The sequence below is a fragment of the Salmo salar genome, chromosome ssa28, assembly GCF_905237065.1.
Source record: "Salmo salar chromosome ssa28, Ssal_v3.1, whole genome shotgun sequence".
NCBI classification, from domain to species: Eukaryota; Metazoa; Chordata; class Actinopteri; order Salmoniformes; family Salmonidae; genus Salmo; species Salmo salar.
Window position 1 is genome coordinate 19,778,718 of NC_059469.1, and position 22,653 is coordinate 19,801,370.

At 42.5% G+C, this 22,653-nt stretch overlaps 1 protein-coding gene across 1 annotated transcript; it reads left to right on the forward strand.

Annotated features, from left to right (window-relative positions):
• Positions 1-13,119: 13,119 nt before the first annotated feature.
• Positions 13,120-20,220, forward strand: LOC106589655 (rho-related GTP-binding protein RhoU). Its single transcript, XM_014179896.2, has 3 exons — positions 13,120-13,749; positions 14,602-14,660; positions 16,833-20,220. Exons 1-3 carry the CDS (start codon positions 13,500-13,502, stop codon positions 17,283-17,285), a joined length of 762 nt encoding a protein of 253 aa, XP_014035371.1. The 5' UTR covers positions 13,120-13,499; the 3' UTR covers positions 17,286-20,220.
• The last annotated feature ends 2,433 nt before the right edge of the window (positions 20,221-22,653 follow it).

Sequence of the window (22,653 nt, forward strand, 5' to 3'; positions counted from 1 at the left end):
GCCCTGGACACCATATGTGAATTGATTGCCCCCCATCTATTGTCAGAGTTTGTACTGCTAGGTGACCTAAATTGGGATATGCTTAACACCCCGGCCAGCCTACAATCTAAACTAGAAGCCCTCAATCTCACACAAATTATCAAGGAACCTACCAGGTACAACCCCAAATCCGTAAACATGGACACCCTCATAGATATCATCCTGACCAACTTGCCCTCTAAATACACCTCTGCTGTTTTCAACCAGGATTTCAGCGATCACTGCCTCATTGCCTGCGTCTGTTATGGGTCCGTGATAAAATGACCACACCTCATCACTGTCAAAGCTCTCTAAAACATTTCTGCGAGCAGGCCTTTCTAATCAACCTGGCCCGGGTATCCTGGAAGGATATTGACCTCATCCCGTCAGTAAAGGATGCTTGGTTGTCTTTAAAAGTGCTTTCCTTACCATCTTAAATAAGCATGCCCCTTTCAAAATAAATTGAACTAAGAACAGATATAGCCCTTGGTTCACTCAACTATGGCGCCGACAGAGATGGTTGCCTCGCTTCGCGTTCTTAGGAAACGATGCAGAATTTTTGTTTTTCATGTATTATTTCTTACATTGTTACCCCAGGAAATCTTGAGTCTTATTACATACAGCCGGGAAGAACTATTGGATATAAGAGCAACGTCAACTTACCAACATTACGACCAGGAATACGACTTTCCCGAAGCGGATCCTCTGTTTGGACCACCACCCAGGACAATGGATCGGATCCCAGTAGGCGACCCAAAACAACGGCGCCACAGACGGAGCTGCCTTCTGGTCAGGCACCGTAGACGGGCACATCGCTCCCGAGTATACTACTCGCCAATGTCCAGTTTCTTGACAACAAGGTAGACGAAATCCGAGCAAGGGTTGCCTTCCAGAGAGACATCAGAGATTCTAACATTCTCTGTTTCACGGAAACATTGCTCACTCGGGATATGTTATCAATCGGTACAGCCACCCAGTTTCTTCACGCATCACGTAGACAGAAACAAACATCTCTCTGGTAAGAAGAAGGGCGGGGGTGTATGCCTTATGATTAATGAGTCGTGGTGTGATGATAACAGCATACCGGAGCTCAAGAACTTTTGTTCACCTGACCTAGAATTCCTTACAATCAAATGCTGACCGCATTATCTACCAAGATAATTCTCTTTGATTATAATCACGGCCATGTACAGTCATAGCCAAAAGTTTTGAGATTGACACAAATATAAATTTTCACAAAGTTTACTGCTTCAGTGTCTTTAGATATTTTTTTCAGATGTTACTATGGAATACTGAAGTATAATTACAAGCATTTCATAAGTGTCAAAGGCTTTTATTGACAATTACATGAAGTTGATGCAAAGAGTCAATATTTGCAGTGCTGACCCTTCTTTTTCAAGACCTCTGCAATCTGCCCTGGCATGCTGTCAATTAAGTTCTGGGCCACATCCTGACTGATGGCAGCCCATTCTTGCATAATCAATGCTTGGAATTTGTCCGAATTTGTGGGGTTTTGTTTGTCCACCCGCCTCTTGACGATTGACCAGAAGTTCTCAATGGGATTAAGGTCTTTGGAGTTTCCTGGCCATGGACCCAAAATATCAATGTTTTGTTCCCCGAGCCACTTAGTTATCACTTTTGCCTTATGGCAAGGTGCTCCATCATGCTGGAAAAGGCATTGTTTGTCACCAAACTGTTCCTGGATGGTTGGGAGAAGTTGCTCTCGAAGGATGTGTTGGTACCATTCTTTATTCATGGCTGTGTTCTTAGGCAAAATTGTGAGTGAGCCCACTCCCTTGGCTGAGAAGCAACCCCACCCATGAATGGTCTCAGGATGCTTTACTGTTGGCATGACACAGGACTGATGGTAGCGCTCACCTTGTCTTCTCCGGACAAGCTTTTTTTCAGATGCCCCAAACAATCGGAAAGGGGATTCATCAGAAAAAATGACTTTACCCCAGTCCTCAGCAGTCCAATCCCTGTACCTTTTGCAGAATATCAGTCTGCCCTTCTTGACACCAGGCCATCCTCCAAAAGTCTTCGCAAAACTATGTGTGCAGATGCACTCACACCTGCCTGCTGCCATTCCTGAAGAAGCTCTGTACTGGTGGTGCCCCGATCCCGCAGCTGAATCAACGTTAGGAGACGGTCCTGGCGCTTGCTGGACTTTCTTGGGCGCCCTGAAGCCTTTTTCACAATAATTGAACCGCTCTCCTTGATGTTCTTGATGATCTGATAAATGGTTGATTTAGGTGCAATCTTACTGGCAGCAATATCCTTGCCTGTGAAGCCCTTTTTGTGCAAAGCAATGATGACGGCACGTGTTTCCTTGCAGGTAACCATGGTTGACAGAGGAAGAACAGTGATTCCAAGCACCACCCTCCTTTTGAAGCTTCCAGTCTGTTATTCGAACTCAATCAGCATGGCAGAGTGATCTCCAGCCTTGTCCTCATCAACACTCACACGTGTTAACGAGAGAATCACTGACGTGATGTCAGCTGGTCCTTTTGTGGCAGGGCTGAAATGCAGTGGAAATGTTTTTGGGGGATTCAGTTCATTTGCATGGCAAAGAGGGACTTTGCAATGAATTGCAATTCATCTGATCACTATTCATAATATTCTGGAGTATATGCAAATTGCCATCATACAAACTGAGGCAGCAGACTTTGTGAAAATTAATATTTGTGTCATTCTCAAAACTTTTGGCCACGACTGTATATCCCCTCCCCCCCAAGCAGACACCTTGACCGCCCTGAAAGAACTTCATTGGACTCTATGTAAACTGGAAACCATATATTCTGAGGCTGCATTTATTGTAGCTGGGGATTTTAACAAAGCTAATCTGAAAACAAGGCTCCCTACATTTTATCAGCATATCGAATGCGTGACCTGGGCTGGCAGCGTTTTGGATCATTGCTACTCTAACTTCCACGATGCATACAAAGCCCTCCCTCGCCCCCCTTTCGGCAAATCTGACCACGACTCCATTTTGTTGCTCCCAGCCTATAGACAGAAACTAAAACAGGAAACGCCTGTGCTCAGGTCTATTCAACGCTGGTCCGACCAATCTGATTCCACGCTTCAAGACTGCTTCGATCACGTGGACTGGGATATGTTCCGGATAGCCTTAGACAACAACATTGATGTATACACTGATTCGGTGAGCGAGTTTATTAGCAAGTGCATCGGTGATGTTGTACCCACGGTGACTATTAAAACCTTCCGCAACCAGAAACCGTGGATTGATGGTAGCATTTGCGCAAAACTGAAAGCGCGAACCACTGCTTTTAATCATGGCAAGGCGACCAGAAACATGACTGAATACAAACAGTGTAGCTATTCCCTCCGCATGGCAATCAAACAAGCTAAACGTCAGTATAGAGACAAAGTAGTCGCAATTCAACGACTCAGACACGAGACGTATATGGCAGGGTCTACAGTCAATCACGGATTACAAAAAGAAAACCAACCTGACGTCTTGCTCCCAGACAAATTAAACAACTTCTTTGCTCGCCTTGAGGACAATACAGTGCCACTGACACGGCCCGCTACCAAAACCTGCGGGCTCTCCTTCACTGCGGCCAACGTGAGTAAAACATTTAAACGTGTTAACCCTCGCAGGGCTGCTGGCCCAGGCGGCATCCCTAGCTGCGTCCTCAGAGCATGCGCAGACCAGCTGGCTGGTGTGTTTACGGACATATTCAATCAATCCCTATCCCAGTCTGCTGATACCACATGCTTCAAGAGGGCCAGCATTGTTCCTGTTCCCAAGAAAGCTAATGTAACTGAGCTAAACGACTATCGCCCCGTAGCACACACTTCCGTCATCACAAAGTGCTTTGAGAGATTAGTCAAGGATCATATCACCTCCACCCTACCTGACACCCGAGACCCACTCCAATTTGCTTACAGCCCCAATAGGTCCACAGACATCGCAATCACACTGCACACTGCCCTAACACATCTGGACAAGAGGAATACCTATGTAAGAATGCTATTCATTGATTACAGCTCAGCATTTAACACCATAGTACCCTCAAAACTCGTCATTAAGCTCGAGACCCTGGGTCTCAACCCCGTCCTGTGCAACTGGGTCCTGGACTTTGACGGGACGCCCCCAGGTGGTGAGGGTAGGAAACAACATCTCCACCCCACTGATCCTCAACACTGGGGCCCCACAAGGGTGCGATCTCAGCCCTCTCCTGTACTCCCTGTTCACCCATGACAGCGTGGCCATGCACACCTCCAACACAATCATCAAGTTTGCAGACGACACTACAGTGGTAGGCTTGATTACCAACAATGACGAGACGGCCTACAGGAAGGAGGTGAGGGCCCTCGGAGTGTGGTGTCAGGAAAATAACCTCACACTCAACGTCAACAAAACAAAGGAGATGATCGTGGACTTCAGAAAACAGCAGAGGGAGCACTCCCCTATCCACATCAACGGGACAGTAGTGGAGAAGGTGGAAAGTTTTAAGTTCTTCTACCTGCCCTCCAGGACACCTATACCACCCAATGTCACAGGAAGGCCAAAAAGATCATCAAGGACAACAAACACCTGAGCCACTGCCTGTTCACCCCGCTACCATCCAGAAGGCGAGGTCAGCACAGGTGCATCAAAGCTGGGACCGAGAGACTGAAAAACAGCTTCTATCTCAAGGCCGTCAGACTGTTAAACAGCCATCACGAACATTGAGTGGCTGCTGCCAACATACTGACTCAAATCTCTAGCCACGTTAATAATAAAAAATTGGATGTAATAAATGTATCACTAGTGAATTTAAACAATGCCACTTTATATAATGTTTACATACCTTACATGACTCATCTCATATGTATATACTGAACTCTATACCATCTACTGCATCTTGCCTATGCCACATGGCCATCGCTCATCCATATATTTATATGTGCAGTTGAAGTCGGAAGTTTACATACACCTTAGCCAAATACATTTAAACTCAGTTTTTCACAATTCCTGACATTTTATCCTAGTAAAATTCCCTGTCTTAGGTCAGTTGGGATCACCACTTTATTTTTAAGAATGTGAAATATCAGAATAATAGTAGAGAGAAGGATTTATTTCAGCTTTTATTTCTTTCATCACATTCCCAGTGGGTCAGAAGTTTACATGCACTCAATTAGTATACTGCTCAAAAAAATAAAGGGAACACTTAAACAACACATCCTAGATCTGAATGAAAGAAATAATCTTATTAAATTATTTTTTCTTTACATAGTTGAATGTGCTGACAACAAAATCACACAAAAATAATCAATGGAAATCCAATTTATCAACCCATGGAGGTCTGGATTTGGAGTCACACTCAAAATTAAAGTGGAAAACCACACTACAGGCTGATCCAACTTTGATGTAATGTCCTTAAAACAAGTCAAAATGAGGCTCAGTAGTGTGTGTGGCCTCCACGTGCCTGTATGACCTCCCTACAATGCCTGGGCATGCTCCTGATGAGGTGGCGGATGGTCTCCTGAGGGATCTCCTCCCAGACCTGGACTAAAGCATCCGCCAACTCCTGGACAGTCTGTGGTGCAACGTGGCGTTGGTGGATGGAGCGGGACATGATGTCCCAGATGTGCTCAATTGGATTCAGGTCTGGGGAACGGGCGGGCCAGTCCATAGCATCAATGCCTTCCTCTTGCAGGAACTGCTGACACACTCCAGCCACATGAGGTCTAGCATTGTCTTGCATTAGGAGGAACCCAGGGCCAACCGCACCAGCATATGGTCTCACAAGGGGTCTGAGGATCTCATCTCGGTACCTAATGGCAGTCAGGCTACTTCTGGCAGGCACATGGAGGGCTGAGCGGCCCCCCAAAGAAATGCCACCCCACACCATGACTGACCCACCGCCAAACCGGTCATGCTGGAGGATGTTGCAGGCAGCAGAACGTTCTCCACGGCGTCTCCAGACTCTGTCACGTCTGTCACGTGCTCAGTGTGAACCTGCTTTCATCTGTGAAGAGCACAGGGCGCCAGTGGCGAATTTGCCAATCTTGGTGTTCTCTGGCAAATGCCAAACGTCCTGCACGGTGTTGGGCTGTAAGCACAACCCCCACCTGTGGACGTCGGGCCCTCATACCACCCTCATGGAGTCTGTTTCTGACCGTTTGACCAGACACATGCACATTTGTGGCCTGCTGGAGGTCATTTTGCAGGGCTCTGGCAGTGCTCCTCCTGCTCCTCCTTGCACAAAGGCGGAGGTAGCGGTCCTGCTGCTGGGTTGTTGCCCTCCTACGGCCTCCTCCACGTCTCCTGATGTACTGGCCTGTCTCCTGGTAGCGCTTCCATGCTCTGGACACTACGCTGACAGACACAGCAAACCTTCTTGCCACAGCTCGCATTGATGTGCCATCCTGGATGAGCTGCACTACCTGAGCCACTTGTGTGGGTTGTAGACTCATGCTACCACTAGAGTGAAAGCACCGCCAGCATTCAAAAGTGACCAAAACATCAGCCAGGAAGCATAGGAACTGAGAAGTGGTCTGTGGTCCCCACCTGCAGAACCACTCCTTTATTGGGGGTATCTTGCTAATTGCCTATAATTTCCACCTGTTGTCTATTCCATTTGCACAACAGCATGTGAAATTTATTGTCAATCAGTGTTGCTTCCTAAGTGGACAGTTTGATTTCACAGAAGTGTGATTGACTTGGAGTTACATTGTGTTGTTTAAGTGTTCCCTTTATTTTTTTGAGCAGTGTATTTGGTAGCATTGCCTTGAAATTTTTTAACTTTGGTCAAACGTTTCTGGTAACTTTCCACAAGCTTCCCACAATAAGTTGGGTGAATTTTGGCCCATTCCTACTGACAGAGCTGATGTAACTGAATCAGGCCTCTTTGCTCGCCCACACTTTTTCAGTTCTGCCCACACATTTTCTATAGGATTGAGGTCAGGGCTTTGTGATGGCCACTCCAATACCTTGACTTTCTTGTCCTTAAGCCATTTTTCCACAACTTTGGAAGTATGCTTGGGGTCATTGTCCATTTTGAAGACTCATTTGCGACCAAGCTTTAACTTCCTGACTGATTTCTTGAGATGTTGCTTCAATATATCCACATAATTTTCCTGCCTCATGATGCCATCTATTTTGTGAAGTGCACAAGTCCCTCTTGCAGCAAAGCACCCCCAAAACATGATGCTGCCACCCCCGTGCTTCACAGGTTGGGATGGTGTTCTTCGGCTTGCAAGCATCCCCCTTTTTCCTCCAAACATAACGATGGTCATTATGGCCAAACAGTTCTATTTTTGTTTCATCAGACATTTCTCCAAAAAGTATGATCTTTGTCCCTATATGCAGTTGCATAGCGTAGTCTGACTTTTTTATGGTGGTTTTGGAGCAGTGGCTTCTTCCTTGCTGTGCGGCCTTTCAGGTTATGTCGATATAGGACTTGTTTTACTGTGGATATAGATACTTTTGTAACTGTTTCCTCCAGCATCTTCACAAGGTACTTTGCTGTTGTTCTGGGATTGATTTGCACTTTTCGCACCAAAGTGCGTTCATCTCTAGGAGACAGAATGCGTCTCCTTCCTGAGCGGTTTGAGGGCTGTGGGGTCCCATGGTGTTTATACTTGCGTACTATTGTTTGTACAGATGAATGTGGTACCTTCAGGTGTTTGGAAATTGCTCCCAAGGATGAACCAGATTTGCGGAGGTCTACAATTATTTTGCTGAGGGCTTGGCTGATTTCTTTTGATTTTCCCATGATGTCAAGCAAAGAGGCACTGAGTTTGAAGGTAGGCCTTGAAATGCATCCATAGATACACCTCCAATTGACTCAAGTGATGTCAATTAGCCTATCAGAACCTTCTAAAGCCATGACATGATTTTCTGGAATTTTCCAAGCTGTTTAAAGGCATAGTCAACTTAGTGTATGTAAACGTCTGACCCACTGGAATTGTGATACAGTGAATTATAAGTGAAATAATCTGTCTGTAAACAATTGTTGCAAAAATGACTTGTGTCATGCACAAAGTAGATGTCCTAACCAACTTGGCAAAACTATAGTTTGTTAACAAGAAATTTGTGGAGTGGTTGAAAAACAAGTTTTAATGACTCCATCCTAAGTGTATGTAAACTTCCGACTTCAACTGTACATATTCTTATTCATTCCTTTACATTTGTGTGTGTGTGTATAAGGTAGTTGTGAAATTGTTAGATTACTTGTTAAATATTACTGCATGTTCGGAACTAGAAGCACAAGCATTTCACTACGCTCACGTTAACCCCCCGCTTCTCCTTCACCCAAATCCAGACAGCTGATGTTCTGAAAGAGCTACAAAATCTGGATCCCAAAAATCTGCTGGGCTAGACAATCTGGACCCTCTCTTCCTAAAATGATCCGCCGCCATTGTTGCAACCCCTATTACTAGTCTGTTCAACCTCTCCTTCGTATCGTCTGAGATTCCTAAAGATTGGAAAGTGGCCGCAGTCATCCCCCTCTTCAACGGGGGAGACACTCTAGACCCAAACTGTTACAGACCTATATCCATCCTGCCCTGCCCTTCTAAAGTCTTCGAATGCCAAGTGAACAAACAGATCACCAACCATTTCGAATCCCATCGTATCTTCTCCGCCAAGCAATCTGGTTTCCGAGCTGGTCACGGGTGCACCTCAGCCACACTCAAGGTCCTAAACGATATCATAACCGCCATCAATAAAAGACAGTACTGTGCAGCCGTCTTCATCAACCTGGCCAAAGCTTTCGACTCTGTCAATAACTGTATTCTTATCGGCAGACTTAACAGCCTTGGTTTCTCTAATGACTGCCTCGCCTGGTTCACTAACTACTTCTCTGATATTCAGTGTGTCAAATCGGAGGGCCTGTTGTCCAGACCTCTGGCAGTCTCTATGTGGGTGCCACAGGGTTCAATTCTCGGGCCGACTCTTTTCTCTGTATATATCAATGATGTCGCTCTTGCTGCTGGTGATTCTTTGATCCACCTCTACGCAGACGACACCATTCTGTATACATCTGGCCCTTCTTTGGACACTGTGTTAACAAACCTCCAAACGAGCTTCAACACCATACAACACTCCTTCCGTGGCCTCCAACTGCTCTTAAATGCTAGTAAAACTAAGTGCATGCTCTTTAATCGATCGCTGCCCGCACCCGCCCACCCGAATAGCATCACTCCTCTGGAGGGTTCTTACTTAGAATATGTAGACAACTATAAATGCCTAGGTGTCTGGCTAGACTGTGAACTCTCCTTCCAGACTCAGATTAAGCATCTCCAATCCAAATGTAAATCTAGAATCATCTTCCTATTTCGCAAAAAAAGCCTCCTTCACTCATGCTGCCAAACATACCCTTATAAAACTGACTATCCTACCGATCCTTGACTTCGGCGATGTCATCTAAAAAATAGCCTCCAACACTCTACTCAACAAATTGGATGTAGTATATCACAGTGCCATCCATTTTGTCACTAAAGCCCCATATACTACCCACCACTGCGACCTGTATGCTCTCATTGGCTGGTCCTCGCTACATATCCTCTTACATCTAGACGTTCCGCTAGCGGAACACCTGCTCCAATATCCAATGATGGGCGTGGCGTGAAATACAAAGTCCTCGAAAATCCGAAAACTTCAATTTTTCAAACATATGACTATTTTACACCATTTTAAAGACAAGACTCTCCTTTATCTAACCACACTGTCCGATTTCAAAAAGGCTTTACAGCGAAAGCAAAACATTAGATTACGTCAGCAGAGTACCCAGCCAGAAATAATCAGACACCCATTTTTCAAGCTAGCATATAATGTCACAAAAAACAAAACCACAGCTAAATGCAGCACTAACCTTTAATGATCTTCATCAGATGACACTCCTAGGACATTATGTTATACAATACATGCATGTTTTGTTCAATCAAGTTCATATTTATATCAAAAAACTGCTTTTTACATTAGCATGTGACGTTCAGAACTAGCATACCCACCGAAACTTCCGGTGAATTTACTAAATTACTCACGATAAACGTTCACAAAAAACATAACAATTATTTTAAGAATTATAGATACAGAACTCCTTTATGCAATCGCTATGTCCGATTTTAAAATAGCTTTTCGGTGAAAGCACATTTTGCAATATTCTGAGTAGATAGCTCGCCATCACGGGCTAGCTATTTAGACACCCACCAAGTTTAGCCCTCACCAATGTCAGATTTACTATAAGAAAAATTGGATTACCTTTGCTATTCTTCGTCAGAATGCACTCCCGGGACTTCTACTTCAATAACAAATGTTGGTTTGGTTCCAAGTAATCCATAGTTATATCCAAATAGCGGCGTTTTGTTGTGCGTTCAAGACACTATCCGAAGGGTGACGAAGGGTTACGTGACAAAAAAAATCTAAATATTCCATTACCGTACTTCGAAGCATGTCAACCGCTGTTTAAAATAAATTTTTATGCGATTTTTCTCGTAAAAAAGCGATAATATTCCGACCGGGAAACCCTGTTTTCGTTCAAAGATGAAAAAATAAAAACATGGTGTCGCCTCGTGCACGCGCCTCAGTCTCATTGTTCTCTGATCGACCACTATCCAAATGCGCTACTGTTTTTCAGCCTGGGCCTGCAAAGGCATCATTCAGCATTTTTCCGCCTTCTGAGAGCCTTTGGGAGCCGTAGGAAGTGTCACGTTACAGCAGAGATCCTCAGTTTTCAATAAAGAGAGTGTAGAAGGCCAAGAAATGGTCAGAGAGGGCACTTCCTGTAAGGAATCTTCTCAGGTTTTGGCCTACCAAATGAGTTCTGTTATACTCACAGACACCATTCAAACAGTTTTAGAAACTTTGGAGTGTTTTCTATCCAATGCTATTCTAGTTTCTGGGCAGGAGTAATAATCAGATTAAATCGGGTACGTTTTTTATCCGGCCGTGAAAATACTGCCCCCTATCCATAACAGGATATTAATCGCCAAACCCAGTGGCTCCAGGTCATCTGTAAGTCTTTGCTAGGTAAAGCTCCGCCTTATCTCTGCTCACTGGTCACCATAGCAGCACCCACCCTTAGCACGCGCTCCAGCAGGTATATTTCACTGGTCATCCCCAAAGCCAACACCTCCTTTGGCCGTCTTTTCTTCCAGTTCTTTGCTGCCAATGACTGGAACGAATTGCAGAAGTCACTGAAGTTGGAGACTCATATCTCCCTCACTAACTTTAAGCATCAGCTGTCAGAGCAGCTTACTGATCACTACACCTGTACACAGCCCATCTGTAAATAGCCCACCCAACTACCTCATCCCCATATTGTTATTTTTTTGTTGCTCTTTTGCACCCCAGATATCATCCTGATCAACCAGGATCTCAGCGATCACTGTCTCATTGCCTGCGTCCGTATTGGCTCTGCAGTCAAACGACCACCCCTCATCACTGTCAAACGCTCCCTAAACACTTCAGTGAGCAGGCCTTTCTAATCGACCTGGTCCGGGTATCCATATTGTTATATTTTGGTTGTTGCTCTTTTGCACCCCAGTATCTCTACTTTCACATCATCATCTGCACATCCATCACTCCAGTGTTAATGCTAAATTGTAATTATTTTGCCACTATGGCCTATTTATTGCCTTACCTCCCTAATCTTACTACATTTGCACACACTGTATATAGATATTTATATTGTGTTATTGACTGTACATTTGTTTATCGCATGTGTAACTCTGTGTTCTTGTTTTTGTTGCACTGCTTTGCATTATCTTGGCCAGGTCACAGTTGTAAATGAGAACTTGTTCTCAACTAGCCTACCTGGTTAAATAAAGGTGAAATAAAAATAAATGTTGGAGCTTAAGTAAATGAATGTAATGAACTTAATATTCTACAGACCCTATTGATCTAGCACTACAATCTACATGTTGTTACTTCTTGGATGACTGTGGTCTAAATAACCAGTAGCCCTTTCTACTCAACCCATTCCATTGGTTGTAGTGCAATACACTGGTATGCCTATAAATTACATTTTGGCTAATAGAGAAAAAATATATAAAATAATACAAAGTGTTGCTGGCCATTGTATACATTCTACAGACCCTACTGAGTATTCCCTACAGTACTTTTACTGCAGTACCCAGAATAGTTTTTGCTTTATAAGCCAATATTTATTCTATGTAAAGTGATTCGCATTGTGGCCAATGGAGTGGGTGGAGTAAAAGGCCATCAACACTCCTTATTATTCAGAGCCCCATGAAATGACACCATATATACATTCTACAGACCCTACTGAGTATTCCCTAAAATACTTTTACTGTGGTGAACAGAATAGTTTTTTCTCTATAAGACAATATGTAATTTATAGGCCTACAGTGTATTGCATTTGGACCAATGGAATGGGTGGAGTAGAAAGGGCTACTGGGTATTTAGACCATAGTCATCCAAGAAATAACGCCAAATATAGACTTTAGTGCTAGATTAATAGGATCTGTAGAATATGATGTTCTTTACATTAATTTATTTAAGCTTTAACCATTCTCAATATGCTCCACCTTATATTATGTATCTTATATAAAGCACTAATTGTCTTTAGTTTAGAATTTTCCCCGGTGTAGTTACAAAATTATAACATTTTAACATCATGCGCTATGCAAAGCTGCAAAAACGATTGATTTGTTAACAACACATAGCATTTTAACGTATACTTTTATTTGGAAGGCAAAATCTGAAAACCGGAAGTCTTAATGTTGCTGACAGAACACTAATGCTGCTGACATGACGCTACATCTTTGTCTCTAACGTCGTCAATCAATATATAGTATTTCCAGTCAAAGTCCACCAGGTAGCAGATTTGAGCTACTGTATCGCGCAGCCGTATCATCGGAGAGAAGTGGTACATTGTAACCACATGTTTGTGTTGTAACTCCTTGGTGAGATCAAACAGGCTGAGGGATACAAATGTAACAATTGTTTCCAACACATGTAACAATTTCGCCGGTTAAAACTTAACCATGAATAGAAGAGTATTATAAACCATTTAACAGACGAAGTCTTTCAAATTATGTATTTGTTGTATGTTTCTAGCGTATTTATTTATTTTAGTTTGGGGTGGGGGCAAGCTTGCTTATTGCTATTGGTCAATGGTGCACATTTTTTTCTGACTCAGTGGTGTTTCCTGATGTCATGCTGCTCACGAGTAGGGGGCTGTGCTTTTTTTGAGGAGGTTGAGTGCAAAATAAACGGTGGAAAAGATTCAGGAAAGGAACTTAACATCATACGGGTTGGAAACATTTTCTCCTATAGAATTTATTGCTTGGGGAATTCATTTATGCACAGTGGGGGATTGACATCAAGTCGTCTGCTTCGTCTTTATAGAAAGGCTACACTTTTTCCAGCCATGGAAACACTACAGAAGATAAGGAACAGTTCTTGTGAAATTCCAGTTGATGTCAGATTTAGGAAACGAATAGTTTGGCAAAACTTGGATTAACTGGTCGCTGGACGGTTCCATTGGCGATACCACAAGGCGATGCCTCCCCAGGGCGATGGAGAATATAAACCTGTAGCAGTGTCAGCGGCGGTCCCACCGGTTCCCCCTCGGAGGGTTCGGAGCAGAGAGTCGTTTTCGGGCTCCAAGTGTCGGTCCGGTGGCGTAGAGCGCAAAGTGAAGTGTGTGCTTGTCGGTGACGGGGCAGTTGGGAAAACGAGCTTGATTGTCAGCTACACCACAAATGGATATCCAACTGAATATGTCCCAACTGCTTTTGATAATTTTGCAGGTAACTTGACAAATATGTGCCTTTTTAAAAATAAATCGGCTATTAGGACTAATTATTGGTATTTTTGGGCTATGCAAGTTCTTGTTTTTATCGTGCGGTTTTAACGGTCCATTTATGTGAATTCGTGAGTAGACTACACTGAGTGTACAAAACATTAGGAACACCTTTCCGATATTGAGTTGCACCGACTTTTGCCCTCAGAATAGCGTTCCACAGGGATGCTGGCCCATGTTGACTCTAATGCTTCCCACAGTTGTGTCGAGTTGGCTGGATGTCTTTCTGGTGGTAGACTATTCTTATACACACAAAAAAAACAGTTGAGTGTGAAAAACCCAGCAGCAACTTGCAGTTCTTTACACACTCAAACCGGTGTGCCTGGCCCCTACTACCATACCCAGTTCAAAGGCACTTAAATCTTTTGTCTTTCTCATTCAGCCTTTGAATGGCAATACATACACAATGTTTCAAGGCTTAAAAATCCTTATTTAACCTGTTTCCTCCTTTTCATCTACACTGATTGAAGTGGATTTAACAGGTGACATCAATAAGGGATCATAGCTTTCACCTGGATTCACCTGGTCAGTATTTCTTGAAGGAGGTGTTCTTAATATTTTGTACACCCAGTGTATATTTTGAACTCAGACTGACAAAACATTTCTATTCAGCTTTAGTAAAAATGTTGCCAATTGTCTTCTGCCATACATTGGCGGCAACAGGAAGACTATGGTAATTATTATACTCAATAGTTTGTCCATTACAACACTATTCAGTCCGTAACAGTATATAATGGCATTTTGGTTACTAATTTCTTTGTTATATTGGCTGATTAAATGGAGAATTTTTTTTTTTCAGCGGTCGTAGCAGTTGATGGCAAGCCAGTAAAACTGCAGCTTTGTGACACAGCTGGCCAGGTTTGTAATTAAAATGCACATATACGACAGTTTGATATTATCTCAACTATCCTGGAAGTGTGAAGGATTGGTTAAAAACAAACAAGTTGGCCTTTTTGCTGTTCCTAGAATTTCTATAACTTGTTCTAACCCCTATGCATTACTAGACTAGTAGATGTACAGAATGAGGTCAAATGTAGTCTACTAATGTAGGGGAGTGAAGTGATCTGTCTAAATTGATGTGCTCCAGCAGTGTTTTTGTGCAGTCGTGATTCTGCACCAAAAATGAGGTTACTCAGATAAACGCTGTCTCCCCCACACGGGAGGGGGTTACCGGCTTGGGGGGATTACAGATAGGAAACCTTATAATTGTAATGAATTGAATCTGAGCCTGGAAAGGAAACGTAAGCTTCGGCACAGCTGGGGCTGGTCAGAGGAAACGCGAGATGGGTCTGTTTCTGAGGAGCAGAGCAGGCTGGAGAGAGTCAACAGTGGAAAACAGCCCTGGAAAGCAGACTAAGAGAGATCTAGAGCGGTTCTGTCTAGACACAGGCTGTGCTCTGTGAGTTCATCGGGTTCTGATTCGTCTCTTTGGAACGCGAGCAGAGAGGCTCTGAGAGGATAGGCTTTTCATTAGACACCAAGACAATGCAAGCAATATCGTTTGCAAGGTGTTTGGAGACAATGCAAACAATATAGTAGTTATAACTTTGTTAGGCCTATTACAGAGTTAAACTTAGCATACATTGACAAATAATCAAGATGACATTTGTGCTTGCATGCCATGAATAATTAGCTTTCATGTGACAGCCCAAAATAATAATTGTGAAAGCACATGCCCCAGAAGCACCAGCCCCCCCCCCCCATGCAAATGTGAGATAATGGTTGAGCCAATTAATCAAATTATATTAATTAGCTCGATGTCACCCAGCTCCCCTTTTCATCACAGAGTCCATGTATTTAGCATACTAAACATGCAGAAGATTTCCTGAATACCTTCTACAGTGTCCCTCACTGTTGATGTTGTTGATCTCATTGGGTTCCTGAGGATGGAAATACACTATTAAAATCTCTTCCAGGAAGCAATGGGTACACACAAGCTGGGTGTATCAGAGAAACAGATGAAAGTGTGAGAGAGCGGGGAACGCATGCTTTGTCAATAAACAGCAAAATATAATCTCAGTGGAATGCCATGGTTATCTTTCCTCCCGTTGAAATCACAGTAGAACTAGATGTTTTGGAGATATGCAAATGTAATCTGAATGTTGCGTAATACGCTTGCCAGATAAAAGGACTAAACACACATTAGCGAAGATAAGCACCCATATTGGCGTCAGTGCAATGGCCCACGGGTTAGATGCTTACCGCTGTAAATCCCCTGCAATGCTGTGCTGCCACTAATACATGATATAAATTATGTCACCACTCCATCTCTTTAGCTGGTGAAAATTACATATCTCTATACTTATACTTAGAGTTTGGCAGCGGGGTAGTGGTTGGCTATGCCAACTGCAAATCATAAATGTTTTGCTCCTGTACCCTCTCAACAGCCTCATCACACTTGGTCTCTTTCACATAATCTAGCTGCATGATCGTCATCACAAATTCCTTTTGGGAGTCTAAAGTGTGGACTATAGTGCATGTCATTATTTTAATCTATAATAGACATGTTATAGCAATTTAACAATGCTCCCTCTCTTCTCCAATTTAGCTATTGGCAGTTTTTTTGATTTAGCATTCAAGATATGCTGGTCGGAATAAACAGTGCCTTCAACAATACATTACACAATGGCATGTCAGTCACCAACATTGGAGGAGATTAAAATCAACTATAGGCTATGCTGAAAGTGCTGTCCCCAGTCAGAAGCACTATGGCATGTAAACAGAACACTTTCACTCAAACAGAAACTGATAGAAGTGTTATGTGTTGTCAGGCTGTGGACACGGATTGTGTTTTCCTGCCTGCCAGAGAGACTATGTCATGAGGCAGAGGCGCCACTAGTTACAGCCATGCACATGGTGACATCTTAGCCAATGAGAGCAGGATTTTCCTTCTCTTAGTTATGGCTATGCCCTTTCCATTCCTGCACTCAAATACATTTTCACAAGGAGGAATATTGTGTTGAGCATGGCCATTCTTGGTTCTACTAGTTATCAGGTCATGTCATGAACCCCCCTCTCCTCTCCCTGCAGGATGAATTTGACAAACTGCGTCCGCTTTGCTACACCAACGCAGACATCTTCCTGCTGTGCTTCAGTGTTGTCAGCCCCTCTTCTTTCCAGAATGTCACAGAGAAATGGGTGCCGGAGATTCGCCAGCACTGCCCGCAGGCACCGGTGGTTCTGGTGGGCACCCAGTCGGACCTGCGGGAGGACGTCAAGGTTCTGATCGAGCTAGCAAAGTACAAAGAAAGGCCAGTGGAGCCCCAGGAGGCCCAGCAGTGTGCCGAGGACATGAGGGCCGTGTCATACATGGAGTGCTCCTCACTCACCCAGAAGAATCTCAAAGAGGTGTTTGACGCAGCCATCGTGGCCAGCATCCAGCACTCCGACAGTCAGCAGCAGCATCGACTGAAAAAACGGACTCCAGACAAGATGAAGAAGCTTTCTCGGTCGTGCTGGAAGAAGTACTGTTGTGTGGCCTAGCCTCTGTCTGCACGTGCGACAGTAGGAACGCATGGGTGCCAATTTTGGTTCCATGTCAGCACGTTAAAAGACTTCAGGGCAGTAAGGAAAACAGCGACGGGAATATGGGCGAAGGTCTGGTCTGGAGTATCTGAGATATGTGAAGGTTAGGCCTCACTGACCTTGTGCTATTTTTGCTTTACCAACGTGAACTGCAATGGAGACAGATCTGACTTCCCTCAAAGTGCGGTTTGATAAGACTACTCATTGACTTTCCCCTGTCTTATATTCATGATCCTGAAGGACACACAGCTTCCGATAGACAACTGTGAAAGATCAAACCTCTTGATAACTAGGAGGGTCTATGTTGTTGTTTTATTGACCTGGTTTACTCTGACCTTTCCCATGGTAAGTGTATGTAAACTCAGATTCATTTGGCATATGACATTGAGTCAACTTCCCGACGTGGGATTTACCGTCCCTTTGATTTAGTAGTTCCTATGTTAAAAGAAAAATACAGTGCTGTAATCAGATAATTCGAGGAGAGTACTGTGTAACTTTCATTGTTTTCGTTCTGGTTCTTGTTTAGCTTGTCGTCTAATGTACAAACCACTCAAACACTGTTTTTCAGAATTTCTAACTGGTATTTACATTAGGACATGGGTTCTGTCCAAGCTCACATGAGGATCAGTCTCTAGCTATGTGCTGGAATTCTAACTGGACCTGTTGAGCTTTGGTTAACTTGACCATAACACCACCCGAGGAGTCGTAAATAAATACCGCCATGGCAACATTTAAAGGGCTCCTTATGGGCTTCAAATGCATGTGTAACATGTCCACTGTTTGATTTATGTGTCGGAAGGTATGTTTAGGTCTACTGTGAGGAGGGGAGAAATTGCGTTTTAATGTCTATTCTAGGAGTTTAAAAGTAGAAGAGCAATATTTTATTTTAAATTTCATACAGAATGTCAACCTAATACGACTCGTTTGTCTATCAGTCGTTTACTGTCCACGTTGTACACAATATAAGTGAGTCAACATTTCTTTGTTAAATTCTTGGAAGTCTTTTTAACTTTTGCCAAGAGTCACACAAATGATGTACTAATACTCTTTTGGGTTGTTTATTCGTTTTGAAGTGCAATGTTAAGCATTATATTATAGCAATGAATGATGATCTTCTCCAAAAATGAAATCAAGGTTTTCAACATAACATTTCAATGCAATATATCTTTACTGTGAACCATGAATTATATGTATATTCACTGCAATCTTTTATTTACTGTATTAATGTCCAACTGAGAACTGTACAGCAACCAGACCTATGGACTATAGTGCATCATTAATTGTAGATGAAGAAGCAGTTTTGGATATTTAGATTACACTGAATAAAGAACAGGTCTGATGGACAGCACATTTAATGTGTACCCCTGTTGTTATCAGTTGACTTTGCCCATCCCTCTATTCTGCACAGTTTCCATTACTCTGGGGTTTTACAATGTCTGTTGTGGTATCATGTTTGATTTAAATCATGATAGAAAAAATATTATATCTGATTTAATGGCCTATGCAATGCTCTTTTTGTTTGGTTATGTGTGCATTGGAATCATGATAGAAGTGATGGGTTAAATAGGTCATGGATCAAACTATTAGACACTCCTGGTTACCAGATTCCCGGGAAGTTCAGACAATTTGGAGAGAATAGGGTGACGTCAGCAAAATAATACAAACCTGGGTATTCAGATTTCCTTAAATAAAACACCACAGGCAGAAACATCCCCAGACGACTAGGCCAAAATAATACAGAGATAATAGAGGGCTGACTGCAGCTGAGTCAATGTTAACTGATCTTAACTACCATACTCTGGTAGCTGTTATTAATGACAATGAGCCAATCAAGTCATTTAGTATCTTTCTGCAACCAATACCCTGGAAAGAGCGTGTTTACTGTCCCGAGCCAGCTTAACGGCACCATCATCTTGGAACTGATTGAAAAAAGGTTGTCAATACCTATATTCCATATCACTGGGATGTGTATGGGATGTCTGTCTCTGTAAATACCCTGTTCTGATTTAGGTAGGCCTATAGATATGACATTATTTGAATTTCAAAATGTTAACCGTCACTTTTTTCTGTGATATTGTGTTTCAAGCCTTGTTAATAGCTCTTCCAGTAGAATGCCAAACTTAACCTTGGGGTAAACGATAGTTACCTGCATGATCATGTTAACCTCCTTAGATGACCTGGATGGGTCACCTGTGGATGTGTGATGGACCTCTGAAAGTGAATTATGATGGAAGACAAGAGAGAATGGAGAAGTTCATGTTTCACTGGATCACTTAGACCATGTTGCATCAACAGTCAGTTAAATGTTTATCATCACATACACCATGAATATACGGAAACAATAATAATGTACAGCAATTTATCTTCTCGTTATGAAGTACTAGTTATTTCTTGAGAAGGAAAATACAGGGAGATGGGTGAAATTGAAATGTGACATAAATGCTTTAAATAGGATGGTTCTTTGGATGTGATGTGGGTATGCGGGAAGTGTTAGTGGACAGTGGTGAACGTACCTTTGGACAGTTGTCTTTTTCTAGATCATTTTGAATGTTGGCTTCTTCATATAGCATCATAGAATTTTCAAACTTCTTCCAATGACCAGTTTCTCAGTATTGTGTGAATTATTTTCTCAACACAAATGCATTTCACAATGATGCATTTCTTCAAATGAGTATCTTTGTTACAGTGCACATCACATGGTGTACTATATATACTCTTGAGTTTCCATGCTATGACTTCCAGCAAACATGGAGGTTCCATGATCTATGTTCAGGGCTCTGTAGGGGATGGGGTTGTGGTGAAATAACAGCTCGCATTCAGTGTAATGTCAGAACAAAGATCTGTTTGTGTGTAGTTTGATACCTTTGGAAAATAAAGAATATTTGTTATACAATCTGGGTTTTGTGTTTGTTACATTGGAATGGATTTGTTAGGGTTTTGTGTCTGGAACTCTTTTCCTTTGTGATATTTGTAAATACATATTTATTACAAATTAATGCTTGATTGACTGAATAACTATGGCTCAGTACTGGATAGTGTAATTATGTCAACTGTATTAACAGAATCCGAATACAGTCAATATTGTGAAAATGTACTTGAACAGGGAGAGTTTATGCAGTTGAAATTGAAATATGAAATTAAACGTTGATATGGAAAGCCCCTTATGCTTTCACTTGCAGTCACAGCTATGAGCCATTAGGCCAATCATCTGGAGTCTTTACCAGTCACTCAAACTTTCTGTTAGGCTGACAGCCTGCTCTATTCTCTCAGCCAGAAGCTGGCCCTGCTTAATGACTGACATTTTCAGGCCACTTTTCTGGGATTGTTTCATATTGCAGTGATGTGTGTGTTGGTGATGCAATATGTAGAGCTCTTGCTCAACCATACAAACCCACATGACAAATAACCGCCTCAACTGAGACCAGAATAATTGTGAGAGATGTCTAGATGGTACAGATCAGGGCCGGCCCGCTCATTAGGCAGGATTAGGCGGCTGCCAATGGTGGCAGATTGACGAGGGCGGCATTTTCTAAGCTAAACTGACCAACCTCCAACAAAACATAAAAACTCACATAATTCTGCCCCAAAACAATGACAATTTCTCTCAACCAGTGGCATACAGGCTTTTTAGGTGAGCGCTGATGCCGCTCTGTGATAAGCAGTGCCCACTTTGTGAAAGGCGGGGATGCAAAATATTTATCAAATCAGATTGTATTTGTGATATGCGCTGAACACAACAGGTGTGGACCTTACAGTGAGATGCTTACTTGCAAGCCATTAACCAACAATGAGGTTAAGAAAAATAATTGTTAAAGTATTTACTCAAATAAACTGAAATAAAAAAATAGGAAAATAAATAATTCAAGAGCAACAATAAAATAACAGTAGCGAGGTTATTTACAGGGGGTACCGGTACAGAGTCAATGTGCAGGGGCACCGGTTAGTCGAGGTAATTGAGGTAATATGTACGGTACCAGTCAAAAGTTTGGACACACCTACTCATTCAAGGGATTATTTTTTGATTTTTTTTACTATTTTCTACATTGTAGAATAATAGTGAAGAAATCAAAACTATGAAATAACACATATGGAATCATGTAGTAACCAAAAAAGTGTTAAACGAATAAAATAAAAATATATATATTTGAGATTCTTCAAAGTAGCCACCCTTTGCCTTGATGATAGCTTTGCGCGCTCTTGGCATTGAATTGTCATGATTAGTGATTTCAAGTTTGTATACTTACATTTTTTACAAATTGATCATAGCGAAAAATAAAATTCTTATGCATTTCCCGCTGTGTAAACACATTGCAAATAGGCTCAGAATAACTCCTCCTGATAAAGTTGGGTAGCTGATATTCAGAGCTTAAATATCCAAATTGATTAGTCACAGGAATCAGGACTAATAAAGCCAATGCTACAACCTATTTTACAACCGGTGGCCCTACCACATGGATGGGAATTCATCAAATTCCATTATGGGGGGTGACATAGTAGGCTATAACCCAGTAAGCACGGGCCAACATATTTCGGACATATTTTTTTGGTCATGTCCGGACCGGAGGTATTTTTCTGGTGTTTTACAAATGGTAGGCCTACCACGTATAGTACCAGTTAAAAGTTTGGACGCACCCACTCATTCAAGGGTTTTTCTTTATTTTTACTTGTTTCTACATTGTAGAATAATAGTGAAGACATCAAAACTATGAAATAACACATATGGAATCATGTCATAACCCAAAAAGTGTTAAACAAATCAAAATATATTTTATATTTTAGAATCTTCAAAGTAGCCACCCTTTGCCTTGATGACAGCTTTGCACATGCTTGGCATTCTCTCAACCAGCTTCACCTGGAATGCTTTTCCAAAAGTCTTGAAGGAGTTCCCACATATGCTGAGCACTTGTTGGCTGCTTTTCCTTCACTCTGCTGTCCAACTCATCCCACACACCCTCTCAATTGGGTTGAGGTCGGGTGATTGTGGAGGCCAGGTCATCTAATGCAGCACTCCATCACTCTCCTTCTTGGTCAAATAGCCCTTACACAGCCTGGAGGTGTGTTGGGTCATTGTGCTGTTAAAAAACAAATGATAGTCCCACTAAGCCCAAACCAGATGGGATGGCGTATCGCTGCAGAATGATGTGGTAGCCATGGTGGTTAAGTGTGCCTTGAATTCTAAATAAATCGTTGACAGTGTCACCAGCATAGAAACCCCACACCATCACACCTCCATGCTTCACAGTGGAAACCACACATATGGAGATCATCCGTTCACCAACTCTGCGTCTCACAAAGACACGGCGGTTGGAACCAAAAATCAAATCTT

Bases quoted from the DNA above. Each gene is read 5' to 3' on its own strand.
- LOC106589655 (XM_014179896.2), top strand. From the start codon at position 13,500: ATGCCTCCCCAGGGCGATGGAGAATATAAACCTGTAGCAGTGTCAGCG. The intron at 13,750-14,601 runs GTAACTTGACAA...TTTTTTTTTCAG, and splicing joins TGCTTTTGATAATTTTGCAG to CGGTCGTAGCAGTTGATGGC. The intron at 14,661-16,832 runs GTTTGTAATTAA...CTCTCCCTGCAG, and splicing joins TTTGTGACACAGCTGGCCAG to GATGAATTTGACAAACTGCG.